Below are 19,189 nucleotides of genomic sequence, written 5' to 3'. Positions count from 1 at the left end.
TCATGCTACTATGAGAGTTGGCTGGAAGGGTTGCTCAAACTTGAGTGCCTTCAGCTTGCATTGAATAGGGTGTTGGAAATCATGTGATTAAAGATGGCTTGGTTTCTCATCCTTTTTTCTTTCTCTCCTTCCCGCCCAATCTCCTGGAAAATGGTCTGTAGTAATCTATTCCCTCATTTTGTTCAGTTGCTTCAACAGGAGTATGGTGTAGGGAAAGGGGGAGTAATTTATCCTTTCAGCAGTAGCCCATAGACGGGTCAGAGCAAGTGATTGTGTAGATGTCAGTAGAGTCATCAAGGGAATAAATGACATGTCAACACAGGAGAATAACATTTTTGAGGTTGTGTATGTTCCATTTGGCATTTTGTATGATAGTCTTTAGTAACATCCTTATCTTTACAAGATTTCTCCCAAACCATGGCATTTTCGTCTCTTAATTTGTACTGTGAGTTGCTCATCTTACTTGAGCTCTAGGACTTTTTGCTGTGTGAGTGTATGGGCCAGCAGACAGAATGAGATGGCTTGCAGTACTGTTGTATGCATCCCATTGTAGAACTACAAGCAGGTTGTAGCAGGTTTTAAAAAATGTTGGTTTGTAGATGTCTGTGGTGGAAATAGATTGTATTTTTACCCAAATGGTAATGGATTTTCTTTTTTCGTTATTGCTGTTTAGTTTCTTTAGGGTATTTTTGAGCTTTACTTTAATGCTTGAGTTGTTTAGAAAACCAGACTTTTTCAAAGGCAAATGTGCATGTTGTTTCTTCTCAGCAACTGCCACATGGTTTTCTGTAATTGTTCTGTTCTGAAGACAAAACGTATGGACAAAAATGCTCATGGGGAGACTGCAGTGAGACTTTTAAATTTTATGTTGCACAACACATAGGCATTTGTCCTGGGAGGGATTGGAAAAGTTTGAGGAGGGAAGAGAGCGACAAAACTTCAGGTTTGAATTGTTCTGAAAGTTTGTCTTGACCCAAAGAGGTTTTTTTCTCTTGAGCAATCTCAGTACCACAACTTGCATGCCTACTTGGACCTTTCTGATTTGATGACTGTGTTTGGTGTTAACTTAAGGGTTTGCCCTAGCAGGGATTGCAGCTGTTTGGATTTTCAAGGTCAGATTTACCTAGTGGAAAACTCCCCTTAGGTGAATGGCTAATGAAACATTCGAACTTGCTAAATAAAAGTGAATATGGGGTGATGGTACTGAAAATTATTAAAAATCATTAAGAATATAGAAAAATATTTGCAAATGGGACATCCTAGCCTCAAGGTTCAGTAAAGAGCTGCCAACCTTTAATTTTTGGGACTTCTTTTGGAAAATGATAATAGACAATTCATTGTAAGTTGTTACTTTAAAAATATTCTTATGGATATCTCTTCTGTGTAGTTTAAAAAATTGAAGGTTAATTTAAGGTCTTCTACCATATACAAATAACTGAATTGGCAGTAGTTGCCTTTTTTTAAGCATTTAGGGTAGCATGAAATTACTTCCTGGAGAGCAGGTAATGCATTACAGGTTACAATTTAAAGATCTTGATTATACATTTTGTCTAGGTTTGGCTATGCTAAGTTAGGCCTACAGAATTGGAAATAGGGGAAGGATAGAACTGTCACCAACAGGAGAAACTACTCATCTTAAAAGGACTTTGAAGGATGGAAAGGTTCCCCCAGTTTTCTTTAACAATGTGTTGCTGTGTTAAAGGAAATGCTGCTTTTTTTAAGGCAAGAGTTGGGATATTGTCAGGTCACTATTGCACTAATATCTTAAAAAAATAAACCAAAATGGCTTTTCTACAACTGTTCTAAGAAAAAGTGTGGCATAAGGTAGTGATTTTGACACAGTAGAATTGAATAATGTCTATTTGTTTGCTTTCTAGTGCTTCCTAGTTTTAAAATTACATCTAAGACTTTGCAGTATTCAAAAAGGTGTGGAAGGCAAATGGTGTTGGTCCGAGCTTAGTGGAGTGAATGCTGTGGATTCTCATTCACAGAAGGGCTGGGGGTTGGAAGGGGGGGAAGTGGCCCTAGCCAGGGAAAGCATTCCTTAAGAGGAGAACTTCATTAACTTTACAGCTATTTATTGTCGCTAGAGGACACAAAATGATTCACACAAACACCTCTCAGTGTCAGAACAGAAAAAACAGCGCCTTTATTCTCTGACTCCGGTATTTATAGATTCTTGACAATGACCAGGGATTGGATAGTTACCACCTTCCCAAGCACACTGGTCATGAGAAACATCCGTCAAAAGACATTTCTTAGAAGGATTGTGATAAACAACTTATGTTTTTGGAACTTTCATGGGAAACTAACTAAAACTATGAAAACATTATCAGAAGGCTTCAATTTCCAGGGCAATAATTTATCACCCTTTTCTCTTAATAGCTGAGCAGCTTTCTAAGCTGTTTTCCTCTGCTCTCAGAGTGTGTTGGGTCTCTGGGCTCACATGATGCTGTTGCTGTCATATGGTTGTTGTCAAATGTGGAGCTGCTGCACCTCGTTTGAACGCTGTGGTGTAACTTAGGACAGTTTGGCTCATAATTGCTCTTGAGGGTGTTAAGAGTTGTTAATTCATGTGTGTTCATTTGGTTTAACAGCAAGTCCCAGAGGAGAGCAGGCAGGATGTAATGTCCAGAGAAGTTTGCCACAGTATCCATAAAGGGAAAGGACAAGAGGAAGCTGTTAGATTTGAGGATCGTGCATCCTGCAGTAAGCCTCTTCCGGTTCTATTTGTTTTTTGGAAGTAACAGACAAAGGCACTGTGATTGCCTAAGTGGTTTCAGTGAGAAAGGTGATGAAATGTTTGGAGAAGATACAATATTCTGTTAATAGATGCAGCTCTCCAAGGCAAAGGGGGAGATCTGGGATCCTCCCAGATTTCTTTGCACAGGAAGAAAAAAAGTCCATGTTTATAGCTTTGATGTCAGTTCTGTGCATGTGTGTGTTTGAAACTGTCTCTTTCTCAGTCACCTTTCTCTGCCCTGGTGTCCAGGCTGTTTTGGTGCTCATCTGTTGCTGTTTCTCTAGATAAGCGCCTGCAGTTGCAGGAGGCAAACCAGATTTGTTCCGGTAATTACAGGTGATCTTGACTGTGCTGTAGGAGGAATGCAGTGGCGAATTGGTCTGACATAAGAGGAAATTACATGCCTTTATCAGAAGGAGAGGTGTATGCCTGAAAAAGCAAAAATTAGCTGTGGGATTAGCTGTTGGCTGCATTTGCAGCAGTTCATCTGTGAGTACCATTCTTTAGTACCTGATGTGAAAGTTCAAGTGTTGTTTGAGAAAACTGGAGGTTTAGGTTAATTCTTGTTCTGTCAATTAGAAGGCTGTATAGTCACTCCTCAGTCACTTCAAAATTTTGAATAAGTGCCACTTAGATTGCCAGGGTTCATTGTATAGTTTTGGATTGCTATGATTCTGCTGTCAGATGGATGTTCCTCAACTCCCAGGGGGAGTTTTGCAGTAGGTATTTGAGAACTGCCTCATGACTGCTAACACTGCATTCAGAGGGAAGTGGCAATAGAAGAGCAAATGCATAAAAGTAATGTTAGCAGTTGACAACAATAATGGGGGGAGTGGGCTGCAGAACTGTTTATTGCTTAAATGAATTACTGAGATATGACAGCCTGTTTTCTTCTGTGATTATTAGAAGTATTTACTGCTAAAGAATAGCAATAAGTTATATAAATAAGTTATTTATATAAGAGTTACCGGCTTGATCTTTCCACTTCTAAATTCATTCAGCTTCATTGTTTTGAAGGGGTTCCATGTAAAAGCAGTGAGAACTATTTTTTTTACCTTTTCTCTTTTAAAAAAAATCAGTCTTGAATTCTCCTAAATAATAATACTTCTGGTTTAAAATGTTCTAAATAAAAAACACATTGTAACTAATTACTAGAACTTACACAAAGGGAACTGCAAGCCCATTTTGGGGTGTTTTTGTACCTTTTTATTATATGTTGTTAACTCCTAGCAGTGGCTTTTTGAAACATGTAAGAATCTGATCACAGATGCCTGCATATAAGGTGAAAGAGGGTTACCTCCTTGCTTGTAATGTAAACTCTTCACTAGAAGTAAATGGAAATACTTAAAGCCTTGCAAATCGTGGAAATAGACTTGCTTCAAGCTTAAAATGTTTTTTTGGATTATAAATAAAATACTGAAACTCTAGGCCTGTGTTTCTCTTTGCATTTATGACCTTAGTCTAAACCTGAATAGGTATTTTGCCTAAAAGTAGAAGAAGGAAGTTCACAACACTTCAACTCCTAGTTGTGAATAGTGTGTATTTAACAGAGGAAAAATAATCTCAAGACCGGTAATTTCCCCATTAGCTTTGGAGAACTGAGATGATGCCTTGCAGTGGGAATTGTGCTTTCTATGAGCTATTGCTCGCAGCAGTTATTACCTAGTTGGCTAGGTTAGGTATGGGGGTTTTGTTTGAGTTTGGGGGGATTTTATCAAAAGGCCTGACTTGTTTGGGTGAAGCCTTTAGGGTTCATGCATATTTGAAATGCAGCTGTCTGTGTTTGCTGTCCTTGAGTGTAAGTCAAGTAGCTGTAGTGGACATTTCCTCCAACAGCTTGAAGAGGCTCAACACCTGTAGTCCACGTGTTGCCTGTAGCAACAAGGGCCATGTGTTACTGTGAATCCTTGGTGTTTTTAATCAGTTTTTCAAGGACTCTCTGCTTCCTCAAAGATATTAATGAGGGTTAAATAAATAAATCCAGTGGTTAAATACTCTTACATGGCAAGACTAAGGTGATTCAGGCTTCGAAAATATCCTTGCTACAAAACGAGTCCTGTGTAACAAAGGCTGTGTTTTGATGTAAGTTGGTCATAAGGGCTCTTCGTAGGGGTTTTAAATGCTGCAGATACACCACAAAATACTGTTCCTGTATAAGCAAACAAAAATGTCAGAAATCTGACTAATGGAACTGTAGAAGCAGGCTTTAGGTTGATTCTGGCTTTATCTGACAACTAAAGGATTTTGTGCTCATATTTGTTCTAGATTGGTTGGTTGATTCAGTAGTAGTTGGTATTAATAATAATTGATCTGAAGATGTGTTCATTTGGTATTTTTACCCCTTGACAGTTTGCCAGTAACACCCCTTGAGCATTCTGCTGAACCAGGGCAGCGGCTTCTGTTCACTTACACACCAGAATCTCCTTTTTCTGCATTGGTATACTTAGACATCTTCTAATGCAAATCAGAAGGGCATATGGCATCAGATTGAGGACAGCAGCTTTAAGCTGTCACAGTGACAACTCAGTCTGTGTGTTTCTTGTGGTATTTGAGGTCTTTCTTTGTACCAAACAGATCTGAGGAAACCCAGCAATGGCTTGGCTGCCAGCACTCACATGAGATACAAGTCAGTGCAGGGCCGTAGCTTTGTGTAAATTTGCACTGTATTGCACTGTATTTTCAATGCCAGTGCAGGGTACCTTGAAGCAGATTTTAAGATAATAAATAAAACTTACGTTTCCATGACTTGGACTTCTCCAAACTAGTCCTTACAGATAGGAAAGATAAATGCTAGCGAAGTGGCCTGGTTACTGTGGAGAGAAAATGTGAGTTTCTCAATCTGTGTCTGTCTTAGCCTTGTTTGTGAAACATTTGCATCTTTGATCGGTCACCCTTGCTGGACTGCTCTTACTAGCTGCTTGACTCTAAAACCAGCAGAAAACTTGGTTAAGACTGGAGAGTTCAACCTTGCAGGGTTCTGAGAGGTTCATCTGGAAGTGCCTGAGGAGGGGCCAGGCTTTCAGAGGAACACGAGGGTGGGGAGTAATTGCCTTTCTCTGGCAGCATGACATTGGAGCTGTTGCCTCTGGAAGTGAAGCCAAGCTGTAATAGAAGGCCATGGTTAATGTACAGTCAGGTTAGACTTGTTCTGAGTAACAGAGGGAGCCTCTCTATTTCTGTGTCATGCTGAGTATCCTTCAGATACAGTGGTTTACGAAGACAACTACAAAGAGATCTCATGGCCATTGTACTCGTGTGCTGCAGCTGGCCAGCCCCTCCTTTAGTTGACTTATTATGGAAAAAACATCTCAAGATGTTCTTGCTTCTGTTCTCTTGTAACTCCTGCACTTGCTGCTGGAAGTATTAGATGATGCTTTAAAAAAAACTGAACAACAAAACAAAATTTAAGCAATAAAAAACATTTAGGGGAATGCTTTTTGTTTGCAATGGGTTCTTCTTAGTGAGAACAACTACAACTGAGGTGTAGCACAGATATGAGAACTCTGTTGTGGCTTTCCAACTTAATTCAGTTACCAGGAACCAGTGCCATGGTCTATGCTTGATACAAAGTTCTTCCATTTGAAGTCAACAATAGTGACCAGGCTTTAGGATTAGCATAGGCATTTACTTCCTCTCTTAATAAAAAATGTTCATATTGGATTTCATGAAAGCTTTCCCCCTTTTTTTTTCTTTCTTTACTATGCTGCTGAATTAAAGCAGACATTATTAAAATACTTGGTTTAGAAACAGGATGTAAGTGTGGAAGTACTGAGAGGGCAGTGATGAGCTTATGGTCACCTGCATCCTCAGGCTGTTGGTAGATACCTGTTCCTATTCATGACTGTGACCACAAAAAATAAAATTTTACCTTAATGGCACACCTAATTTCTGTGTTGTTTACAAGTACATCTGGAAGGAATATGAGTAAGGGCTCAGAGTGGGTTGTCGTATTTACTAGTTCAAGTTTCATTGTACCAAAGAAACCATGTGGGTAGTTTGTGGTTCTGTTGCAGTCATTTAGCTTTCAGGCTGGGTATTGGAGTGATCTACCACCTCCACAGTTGCTCAGAAAAAAAGTTCACTTGTCACAGCATAGTGGTTCTTACCCAGTTGCTTTGCCTGTCCTATCTGCACAGTTGGGACAGTTTGTAAAACTAGGAAAAGATTTTGCATCTTTTGTGGCAGTTTTCTCGGAATGCTATTGTTGAAGTAGCCAGTTAGCTCTGCTTATCATCCTGTGGATCCTGAAGAAGATACTGTTACTGTTGTCAGCAGTAATGTGCTGTAGTTCCTCATATTTGTAGGGGGTGGGAGGGAGAATAGAATCAGTTTATTCTTTGTAGGAACGGAGTCGGGAAAGGCTCTGTTCTTCTAAGTGGGTTTCACTTATGACACAGAGAAGAGAACAGGCAGAAACCTGAACCTGTATTTGGTATATGCAGCCATTTAAAACCAGACATGCACACTTTGATTCAGCTCACTTTTGTCTAATAATTTTCTTTGATCTTGGCCATTACATTTTCAAAATCCCACACTTCAACAGTAAAAGGAGAGTTTCCAGGTGTGAAATCAAAAAAAAGTCATTTTTACTGAGGTCTGTTTGGTTTTTTTTAGTAATTAAAACACATGTGCTAAAATTTAAATATGCCTAGGCCTTAGTAGAGTTCAGGCTTTCTTTCTGCAGCACTAAGTATTTTTGGGATATTTCCCTGGGAGAAGTCTGCCTAAGATCCTGACAGTTGTAATTGAAACTTGACACTTTGGTTGTATGTTGCTCAGAAGTTTATCAGGGCTCTGGATTTCTTCCTCTGTCCTTTGGGTTAAGCATCACAGAGAACAGTATGACAGAGGACTTTGTATCATGTTCTTTTTATTTTATCTCTAGCACATCTAATATGGCCAGGAGTTCTGGTTATGTTTAGATTTTGCAGGGGCAAAGCTGCTATTTAGTGGTCATGCTTGGTATAAGGTACAGAGGTGCTGTTTAGGAACAGTATCAATGAATGATTTAGAACTCTTTCTTATAAAAAGCTTTGCTTCTTCATGTCCATTTCTGAATCACATCTCAGCCCAGGACTATGCCAACTTCTCCTGTTGCATACCTGGAGTGTGAGGTTACCTTGACTGCAAAGTAGAGAATGTCTAGAGATGCTGTGGCTTCTAAGCTGGCATTGAAAGGCTTTTTTCTTCTGAACTATTGAAAACCAATTAATCTGGGGTATAAACTCAGTCACTGTAATCTTTTAAGCATATTTCTGTATCTTGTACCATGGGGCAGGTTTTTGACCTTTTAGGTGTGTCTAATTTCTGATTCATACATTGAACACGTGGTGAGAATGAAAAATTCTGACATGGTCATTAGTGTGCATTGTTAGCCTAAAAAGGAGCTTAGCAGTGAATCAAGGTAAAGGACAGCAAGTTAGGCATATTGTCAAAGGGAGTGGGGAGAGAGTCAAATTAAATAATGCAAACATAGAGGGATGAGAGGAGACCTAAATTCTGTGAAATCCGTGAAATAATCACACGGTGAATTGCCACTAGTGAAGGGCCACTAAAATACTTTATATTGTACAGTTCTTTTAAAAAGCCAAGACTGATAATTTGTTTTCTGTGAAATAAATACCATGTTTAAAAAAGAGATGTAAGATGCCTACACAGGAAGAGGTGTAATTTCCAAGCAGATAATGACTGCCAGTGAGAAGGGCATAGATCTGCACTTTTGTAAATGGGAATACTGGTGGTATGATGACTTATTGTGAAGACTTGTTTTGAAACAAACCTGACTGGAATCCAGTTTTTGCTCTCAGAGAGGAAAATAATCCTCATTGCAGGCATGAACTGCAGTTTTGTTAGTAGAGTCATCCTTTTTCTGGTTGTTGAAAAACAAGTGTCACATTGCAAGTAAGCAGTTGCAAGTATTATTTAGAAACTGGATTTCTGCTTGGAATTTCCAAATGCTTAGTAGTCAGATATATGAACGAGATATTTGGGCATGCAGAATTTTCTTCATGGTGCAGTCTGCTTATTGCAGTATGGGTGTGAAGCCACACTTTAAACACTACAGCCAGTTTATAAAAGAGCTTGGGTTATGTTGGTTTTTTGCTTTTTGGTTAGGTTTTTTTTTTTACCTGCTTGACTTTTTATTTTTTTTTATTTTTAAAAATAGGGAGATGATGTAGTTCATTATCACAGAGTTGGTGAAACTTTGTAGTGACTGAAGTGTATCTAGTTATTAGAATTTTTTTAAAATAAAAAAAGTCTGAAAGATCAATGTCTCCATCTGTAATGAAGAAAACAAGTCTCTTAGAGTGACTGAAGTGTTTGAGAGAAAATAAATGATGATATTTTCAAGTACCTGAAATTTTGATAACTGGATGAGGAAAACTTTAGTTAGACTATTCAGCTGAAAAGTAGAGTTTGTCTTCTAAAGAGTTTGGCATAGTGAATGTCACACTTCTGTTTCCAGCTCTAATTTCTGGTTTGGTTTAGCTGTTGCCGCTGAAGATGAACAGATCACACGGACACAGGTCGAGGTGTGGTGAAAAGAAAGAGAGCGTTTATTTTTCCTCCCAGGATTTATAGGCTTCTGACCATGGCCAGGGATTGGATGGTCAGGATAACACTTTCTCACTGCACTGGCCAGGAGAGATGCCCATCACAGGACGTATAACAGAAGGAATGTACACATATCTATGTTTACAGTTACTGTCCTGGGAAAGTCCTTAGAAAACCATGTCAGCAAGCTCAGAAGCTGAGTTTTCAGGGTGACAGTTTAGCCACTGTTTAAAAGAAAGAATAAAATATCAGTTCCTATGTCTTTATTTTAAGATGTGGTGAGTCAAGACTTAAAGATCAGAAATTAAAATATTTTTATGAGAAGATTGAAGCAATAGAGATCTGCCTTGAAAATAATAAACTAAGATGAAGTTGGTATAGAACTTGTCTGCCCTTGTGTTTGGCACTGGTGAGGCTACACCTCAAATACTGGGTTAAATTTTGGACTTCGCAGTACAAAAAGGACATTGACTTCCTGGAGCATGTCCACAGAAGGGGAAGGAAGCTGGTGAAGGGTCTGGAGCACGTGTCTGATGAGGAGCAGGTGAGGGAGCTGGGGGTGTTTAGTCTGGAGAAAAGGAGGTTCAGGGGGGACCTTAGCACTCTCTACAACTGTCTAGAAGGAGGCTGTAGCCAGGTGAGTGTTGCTTCTTCCAAGTATCAGGCAATAGGAGGAGAGGAAATTACCTCAAGTTGTGCTAGGGATGGTTTATACTGGATATGAGGAGAAATTTCTTCACGGGAAGTGTTGTCAAGCAATGGAATGGGCTGCCCAGGGAAGGGGTCTAGACACGATCCCTGAGTGAATTTAAGACATGGTGATGTGCTTAGGGATATGGTTTAGTGATGGGCTTGGCTGTGTTAGGTTAACGATTGAACTCAGTGATTTTAAAAGAAGAAAGCCTGAGCTGTTCTGTAATGTTGAGGTTTCTGCATTTGGTTTTCATAACTGTGTAGCTCAGTGTAGGGTATTAATGGGGAGTTGTATCCAAGTGAATGTAAACTGTTCCTGGACAAACAATACTCATTCTCATCAAACTTCCTTGCTAAACTGTAGTTAGAAACTGACCTTAGTCAGTTTCAGTCAGTTTCTTAGTCAGTTCAGTGACTTCTAAAGTTTTGAAAATTTAGATTTAGATTTCTTTTTTTACCATGTTATGACAAAAGCATGTATCTTAAGGGGCTGACCTTCAAGTTATAACCAGAATTTATTCTTTGAATTCATTCAGTCTGTGAGTTACTAATCTACGTGTCTGTAATCTGCCTTCTGTCATTGGAATGCCTATGTCTTTTTCAGGACTGTCCTGGTGAGACTGGAAGGATGCAGCCATCCTGTTGTTATGAAAGGCTTGTGTGCAGAATGTGGCCAGGATTTAACTCAGTAAGTACTGTCAGCTCTTCTATCCAACTTCTACTTGCTTCTGATTAGGCATTCAAGCTCTTCCTTCTCTCATCTAATAGAGTCATAAAATATCCTGGGCTGGAAGGGACTTGGAGGTCATCTAGTTACAATTCCCTTGCCATGAGGAAGGATACCTTCCACTCAACAAAGCTGCCCAGGATCCCATCCAGTCTGGCCTTAAACACTTTCAGGGATGAAGCATCCACAGCTTCTCTGGGCAAGCTGTTCCTGTGCCTCATCACCCTCACAGAAAACAACTGCATTCTTATAGCTGATTAAACCTTCCCTTTTTGTTTAAAGCTATTCCTCCTTGGCCTGTCTCTACTCATCCTTGTAAATAGCTCTTCTCCAGGTCTCTTTTAGGCCCTTCAGGTTGCTACAGGTTGTAAAGAGAAGGCTACTCTGAGATCTGCACTCATTTAAGATTTAAGAACTGTGCATGCTCTTTATTCATGGAGGTAATGTAGGGTAACTTAGATAGAAAATGTAAGAGGCATGTGTAGAGAGGTAAATTCTCATCACACTTTGCTTTCCATGTACTCACCACTGAGACTGAGAGTTGCATGGTGTGTCAGCAACAGCTTGCTTAGTAAACCTGAGTAAATCTGTGCAGGTGCAAGTAGCTGAGAGGTAATAGCAGTCTCATTCAAATGACCTTGCTTCATTTGTATTGTGTCTGAATGGGAGCTCTCTTGTCTCCAGTGCTTTCAATTTAAGGCTTCGTAACTGTTTTCAATTTCTTGTGAAATATTCTGCCATGGAACTAAAGGAATTTAGGCCTTAGGCGAAGAAGAAAGCAAATTCAAAAGATGATTGTATTTCTCCTTTGCTGTGTCTCATTGCTTGGTAAAGGGAATGTTTCTTATGCATATCAAATTACTAATTCAACAGCTGTTCCAAAACAAGCTGTATAGTTGCCTGGATTTTATAGATTAATGTTGCATACTCATTTCATTTGGCTGGAAATACCTTGGTTTCATTTTAATACATGCTCATTGTTAAGAATTGTTTTATGAACATTATCCCACAAACCAGTGCAAGTGAACTGAATTTTGGGAGTGCTATGCAAGAAGTAGCCTGGTTAATATTTGGACATAACATTTTATTTTAAGTTAAATGTTGATAGTTTGTAAACAAGTATTATTTGGCAAACCTAGCAAAGTTAGGATAATCATGAATAGGGCTTTGTCTGTCCTGAATGAATACTTGATTTGAGGTTTGAATATAGTCGCATCTAAATATTGCTCTACTGCTGTCGTTTCATACGAGAAATACAGACAAGTCCAAGGTATCTAACAAATTGAGGTTTTTTCACTTAATACTTCTTACTGTGTCTTATATCTGTGTCTTCATTTTATACAAAATGGCTTATACATCTGAAATATTGTGTTATGACTGCTGAGCCTACATCAGAAGACAAGTCAAAAACATTGATGCTTTTCTTACGTGGAGAAAATCAAGTACAGCATTCTTAGTAGTCATACAACTAATGGTCTGAAAACGGTTAATAATTTTTAAAGGCTCATTTAAAATGCCACTCTGTTATAGATTAAGTTTTCTGAACTCTGAAGCAAAGGATGCAAGATGCTAAAACGTACTTGTAAGCTTTAGACCTAGTAAATACTTCTATTACTGGACATTAATGCTGCCACACACTGTGGTACAGGGAAAAAGTTACCTGTCTGTGGTTGTGTCTGCCTCAACTCAGCTCAGCACACTTGTTCCTCAGCAGTTTGCTTGTCACAAAGTGAAATCTGGTTTATCTCGTGTTGTAGATCTGATACCAAATCCGGTCCTTGATAGGACTGGTACATGGGAGAATTAAAAGATACTCGTGTGTCACCTAGGACAAAATCTGTATGCCAATATTTTTTAAAATTGGTGACTCCTCAGTTGGATGTCAGAATTACCAATAAATTGACTGATGTAAGGTAGTGAAAGGGATCTTATACAGGGTTACTTGATCCATTTTCAAGCAATGTTGTACTCATGTGTGTACACACACACTGTCTCACATATGTGTACGCACACAAGGGTGGCACCTATTCTGTGTTGATACCTGTATATACATACATCTGTATACCAGTAAGACTGTGTGTATAATTATACACATGAAAAAATAGACACAAGCATACAGAGTTCCTCACTCTGTTTTCTGCCAATGGGAAGAGCATGTAAGGAGATTTTTTTGTATGGTATTTTTGAAGTAGCAGTCACCTGTAAGTAACTCTGTGTGCAGAGAGTAACTTTGCCTATCCTTTGCTTATATTTTTCATACTCTGGCTTGTAAAACAAGTAAGCTGAGGGATTGCCAAAAAAAAAAAAGAAACTGAGTAGTTTTAAATGTGAGTGGCTTGATAGTTATATCTAGTTTATAGCTTGTTTTTTGATGCAAATCAATACATAGATGTGTTTCATCTTAGTGTCATGTGTCACAAAATAATTGTATTGAAGTATAACTTACTACAGTGAATTTTTGCAGGGTTTTTTCTGGTGAGTTTCTTTGCCCTCTATCCATTTTGTGTAGCAACTTGGATTAGCAAGAATTTGAAAGAGTGTGTTAGTTAAAATATCTCTTTTTAACCATTTTTTTGGTGGTTTGGATTAGTTTGAGGCTACATATTTTAGTCTGTTTAACATTTCACTAAACTATTATTCTCTCATGTCATCTTTCTTTTCCCCTATGTGATTAGGATACGAAGCAAGAATGGAAAACAGAGCATGCCATTATCCACAGCAACTGTATCGATGGTTCACAGTGTCCCAGAGCTGAAAGTCAGCTCTGAGGTAAGTACCATCATGCTTTCTCTTTGTTCACGCCTTTCACAGTAGCTCCACAGTTGAGAAACTTAATTGCAGTAGTTTTGTAAATGTTCTATGTACTTGATACAGGATTTTTGGCTTCCCTTTGAAGGGGAATTTGGGGTTAAACATTAGTAGCCCAGGGATTTTGTGAGTTTGTCTCAGTGTAGATTGATTTTTCTCATGGGTTATACTAGGTTTTTTTTAGAGCTGTATACTGAAAAGATGTCACTTTGACAGCAGCCTGTAAACCTAATAGTTGAACATTTTTGTCACTAAGACTGAGCAGTTAGTGAAAAATTCCATTAGCTGAAATCTGTTGAAAGCTTCAGTGTCTGAAACCTAGCTTTGACCTTCACCTTGAAATTGACCCATTTGATATGGTGAAGCTAGTTTGCTGCAGCTTACCTGTATGGTAAAATTATTTCATTATTTTTCAAGTACTCCAAGTATTCTGAATTCATGAGTATTTCAAATATTCATCTGAGTTACCAAAATATGCTTTTTTTATCCCTCAGTTGGTGTAGGGGGAAGGAGCATGTTTTGTTTTGAAGATGAACATTGTTTCTCTTCTTTATCAACCTGATCTCCTTTTACTTTTTTATGTTGCTGCTTGTTGTTTTTTTTCTGATAGTTCTTCAAAGAATGTCAGTGAGGGGAATTGTGAAGATGTAAGCAGCTAGAGGTGCCCCCATCACAGAGGAGTGTTTCAAAGGGCAGTTTACACTTGATCCTTTCTGCTTTATAATGCTCCAACTTTACTTTTAAGTTCAGTTGTCTGGAGGGTAACACTACAACTTGCTATCAGAAGTGAATCAAGTGAGCACAGAGCTTCACATGGTACTTGGAAAGTTTGTAAATACGCACAGGAGGAGTAAGCTTCACTCATATTTACGGGATTATAAGGTCTTAATGTTAGAGCCCATGTGGCACTGCATAATCTTAGCTATTTCGGTCTGAATGCATACATTCTGTAATCTGAAGTTTGCAGGTATCATTTCTATCACCAGCAGCTTCAGTTACGTACTTAATGCGGGGTTTTCTGACATATTATACTTTATGATGCAAAATTGCTGGACATAGCAGTCAAAAGTTCTCAGACCTCCTGATGAATTTTCCTTTGTGTTCAAAGCTACTGCTATTTCCTGTCAGGAGACTGGGTCTTAAATTAAATCAGCGGTTACTTATTTGTTACATTGGAAAGTTTTGTGTTGAGTTTTTGAATTTTAAGAGTCACAGTAGTGTCCCAAAGATCTGAGAGTAGACTTTGAGGGCATTTTCTTTTCCTGTAAAAAAAAATGCTCCACAGTTGCCATTGCTACAGTTAATGTTGAGGCATCATTTCTTGTGCAGTTAGTTTGTAGCAGAAGGGCTTCTCACATGTAAGGTACAGAAAAGGCAATAAATCTAATTTATTTCTATGAAGCTAAGCTTATCAGTGAATATTTCTGTTACAGCAAGCTGAGCAGCTGGGAAGAGAAGATCAACAGCGACTACATCGAAATAGAAAACTGGTGCTCATGGTAGATTTGGACCAGACATTGATCCATACTACAGAACAGCACTGTCAGCAAATGTCCAATAAGGTATTTGGGGTTACCTTTCATTCCAATGTAACAACAGGAATGTTTCTAACAATATTTAAATGATGATTCTTTAAAAGAACATTCTGTGGTTAGGTAAAATTATAGTTGAAGGATAAAAGAAAATGAGAAACAAGCCTTCTGTAATATGTTCCTTTTTCTCTACATTCAGATTGACGTTTCTTTCTTCCATTCATGCTTTCCTGCACTTTTCCTTTCTAATCATTTTGAGACATGTCTTCAGGCAGCTTTTTTTAATCTGCTTTTCTTCCTCTGCAATTCACAAGCTGAGTTCTCAGTAATGAGACTATTTTCCCTCCAAGTCTGAGGCAGATACAGTGAATTACTGTTCAGAGTCCCTTTTTGAGCAATCCTGTGTGTTTCTATGTCAGTCATTCCATGAGTATGTGTAGGGATTTTTTTTAAATCTCTTTTAGAGGGGAGAGGTTCTGTGTTGTGGTTTAATTTCTTCATGGTTGTTATTTAACTGACAAGGAGTATTGGCTTGTAACATTTCTAATTTGGACACTCTAAAACAAGAAACATGTTGAAATGTGTACAGTGTCTGGAACAAGAGGATGCAAACTCAAACATCAATATCATGCAAACTATGATCACTTAGTTTTTTTCTTTCCTCTTGCCATTCTTGCATGTCCAGTAGGCTTGGCATATGTTCACAATTGCTAGGAAAAAGCAAGCTAGAAGTGTACATGGCATTTAACAGGAAAGGGTACCATGAATATTCACCTTAAGGATTAAAAAATCCTGTGTGTCTGAAAGGCTATGCCTCTATCAGTCTGAATTCATTGTTTGAAGAAAAATAATTCAAAAAATATTTTGAGGTTTTTAACTGGGATCTTTATCTGCAAGCTTCCTTCCTGGTTTGCTCTCTGATGCTATGTTTCCATAGACAGACTTTCTTGGATGAAGAAAATACTTTCTCTGAGCTCAGTGCATACTGAAATAAGTCTGTCAGAAGTTTATTGAGAGGCATTGATTGTAGTGAGATCCTGAGCTTCTCTGAAACAAGCAGGTTGAGAAATTTCTCAGATTGGTTTGCCATAAGTAAAGATTTGAATGAAAGCCACCTGCATCATAAATTTTCCAACAGTACAGCTTCCTGCATTTGAAAGCCTTATTGTTGGACAGCCTGGCATACAGTAAAAATATGCTTTGGATTTTATTTATCCACATAGTCTTGTGGCCAAAACTTGCTTTGATTTAGTAGGACCAAATAAATTTGAAATGAGGAAAGAGGATAGCTCTGCAATGCTGGTATTTTTGTTTGCCTATTTTGATAATGTTCAACATGGTTTTTCTTCTAGGGAATATTTCATTTCCAGTTAGGTCGAGGTGAGCCTATGTTGCACACACGTTTGCGTCCTCATTGCAAGGAGTTCCTGGAAAAAATTGCCAAGCTCTATGAATTACATGTTTTTACTTTCGGCAGCAGACTGTATGCACATACAATTGCAGGTGAGTAGTATGTTACATTTAACAGTATTTAGCTACCCTGCCTTCGTACTCATATGATTCATTTTCTTTATGCAGTTGTTTTCAAGTATTTGTTCTTTGTTTTGTGCAAAGCCACCTCCTAAATAGTCCTGTAAGCAGAATTCTTAGCTTGTTTACAAGGCAGTGCCTCTATGGCCTGTAATTTTGGAAATAATCCTTTTTTTCCCCATCAGATGTGCTTTGCTCTGTTGATGGACCATAACAATAATCTGCAACTTTACTTCTCTTACAAATCTAATGTAACTGTTCCATAAAATTCCAACAACGTGACATCATCTCATCATGTGGGGAATGCCACCCCCCCTATGGTTTCCTTTCACCAAAGAAAGTTCTGCTGCTATAAATCAATTTACAGCAGTTCTGTTTGTGCCATGGAGCTGAGGTACACTTACTTCATGAAGAACAGAAATAGCAGTATTTTCACATATTTTTCTCAAGAATTTAAAAATGCGTTCTACGACTGAGTGAAAACTTGTATTTGAATTATAACAGTAGTAGTCTATTGTGTGGGTCACTGGCTGAAATGTTTTCTTTTTTCTGAGAAGCACAAAAGAAACCTGCCCTGTTTATGCAAGTGTATGGGTCTGAATCATGTTAAGATGGACACCATGTGTTTAAACTATCAAGATGGGGTAAAAGCCAATTTTAGTCTTCCCTGTCAGAAGAGCATTTTCTCCTCAAACTTCCCTTCATCAAATCTGTTGGTCTAAGATAATATGTTAATATAATTAACAGTACTTTAGATTATGACTCTGTCAAACTGTTCCATGTTCCATCATGCTGTTCCATGTCTCCTAGCTTTTTATTAAGTTGTCTTTCACATTTGCTTTTTTTTGTGTCATATTGCCTGGAGTGTTTTGAACAACAGTGTCCCAGTAATCCCACTTCTTGGCAAGAAAGGGAGATTCCAAAATAGTTTGAGAGCTAGCTATCCTAGTTAGCTCTAAATCACTTTAGAAAAAATATATAATCAAACAATTCTTTGTGCATGTTAAATGCTGTAGAACAGGCTTGTAATGACAATAATAGGAGACTTCTGAATGACAACATACAATATTTCTGTAGTCAGAATGTGATGCTTATTTGTGGTCTCCAGCTAATACTCCTTGAAAGGTTTGAGGCATGTCCTGTCCTGCCAATCCAAGTGAATGTTTCTATGTCACTCAGTCTTTGAGCATAGTTTGAAGAATCTTCCTAAAGCTTTGTCAGTCTTGCTGTTGGATTAAGTGTTGTATACTGCTAATGCATGAATAATTCTGTACCTCTCTGTCCTTAGGATGTATTTTTATCTTCTGTGGCAAAAGAGGAATAGTTTTCTTAAGCACTAGGTTTAAATACATGGTAGTCAGAAATTGAGAAGGCAGTCTTCCTCACCTGGATCTGTGTGCCTTGATGTGGCCTAAGGTCAGAAGCTTCATGCCAAATGGCCTTCAGAACCAGGGAGAAGTTGCAGAGGTAAACTCACAGTGTCTGAGAGCTTTCCCTGTCTTCTCTCAATGTGTGATTTGGTCCTCTGCCCATTTTAGTCTCTGAGCCCCAATGTGGATTACCCTGCAGTCCTTGCGCTGCCACAGGCTGACACTTACTGAGGTCGTCATACTCAAACTACCCCATTTATTCCATAGTAGGAATAGCCACCAAATTAGCAAATTAGGGTATTGCTGCTTCCTGTCACCTGCAGACTTCGGGATTTCTGCCTGAAGCTGTTTAACCTCATCAAAATCATTCAAACTGCAGGTGGGTTATTGGTGCAGTGCTGGAGATCATTTTAGCTGAAATCTGTGGACAAACATGGGATACAGCCTTTGGTCCACCAGTGCAGCCAAGATGCAGTTCTAGAGAAATACATAGCTGATACATACAGAGAACACTGGATGGCAGTATTGGTTAAATGGTTTCTCACAGAGCTGTCAGTTTGATACTTTATTGTTATTCCTATGTTACATAAAGAAAGAACTTGTAATAAATGCTGGGCATCTTTTTTATGAGAAAAAGGTTGTTTGCTTAGGTCCTCTGTAGACATCTATATGTCTTTGTGAATTCTGAACTCTGAGCTGCTCCTTTCATGTCCTAGAAGGCTTTTGAAAAGAGATGACATCTTGTCAGTTCTTTTCTCTCATCTCAGCTGACTCTTGCCATCTGTTAAGTGGGATTAGCTGATATTTGTAAACACCATTTATATCTGCTGAAATAATTTATCCTAAACTCTTTTTTAGTTTGACATGTTTACAAAGTGATATCTGATAGTATGTTTATGAAGATGAGGTTTGGATTTTATCATCTAGAGCTCCCTGGAGTATTTCTCTACTAAATAATTCTTTTCAGCAGTTGTTGCTTAATTTCTTTTTCTGCTCTGTATAAGAGAAGTTTGGTATATTTAAAGCCGATGTTAGCTTAAAAGCTAGTTGTAAAGTGCTACAGAGGATTTTGAGTTCAGAAGCTATTAAGCAATAGTAAAGTAATGTGAAATCACTCCAGATTTGCAATGAAATTTAGAAAGTAGGACCAAGTTGAGAGCATTCATATATATGGTTTGTTACAGCAAGTATATTACAGAATGTGTACAGTGTGTGTGTGTATAATCACCAG

The 19,189-nt window shown here is 38.4% G+C and overlaps 1 protein-coding gene across 2 annotated transcripts in view; it reads left to right on the top strand.

Annotated features, from left to right (window-relative positions):
* CTDP1 (CTD phosphatase subunit 1) overlaps positions 1 to 19,189 on the top strand; it is a 102,123-nt gene that overhangs the window by 4,601 nt on the left and 78,333 nt on the right. For both annotated transcript variants that reach the window (XM_058832878.1, XM_058832879.1), the window contains exons 2-5: positions 10,596 to 10,679; positions 13,394 to 13,487; positions 14,960 to 15,088; positions 16,411 to 16,561. In XM_058832878.1, the coding sequence (XP_058688861.1) occupies positions 10,596 to 10,679; positions 13,394 to 13,487; positions 14,960 to 15,088; positions 16,411 to 16,561 (458 nt within the window). The remainder of the gene's footprint in view (positions 1 to 10,595; positions 10,680 to 13,393; positions 13,488 to 14,959; positions 15,089 to 16,410; positions 16,562 to 19,189) is intronic.

This window comes from Poecile atricapillus, chromosome 2 (genome assembly GCF_030490865.1).
Source record: "Poecile atricapillus isolate bPoeAtr1 chromosome 2, bPoeAtr1.hap1, whole genome shotgun sequence".
In the NCBI taxonomy this organism is placed as follows: Eukaryota; Metazoa; Chordata; class Aves; order Passeriformes; family Paridae; genus Poecile; species Poecile atricapillus.
The sequence above is the reverse complement of the archived record's forward strand: the minus strand, read 5'-3'. Positions and strand labels throughout refer to the sequence as shown.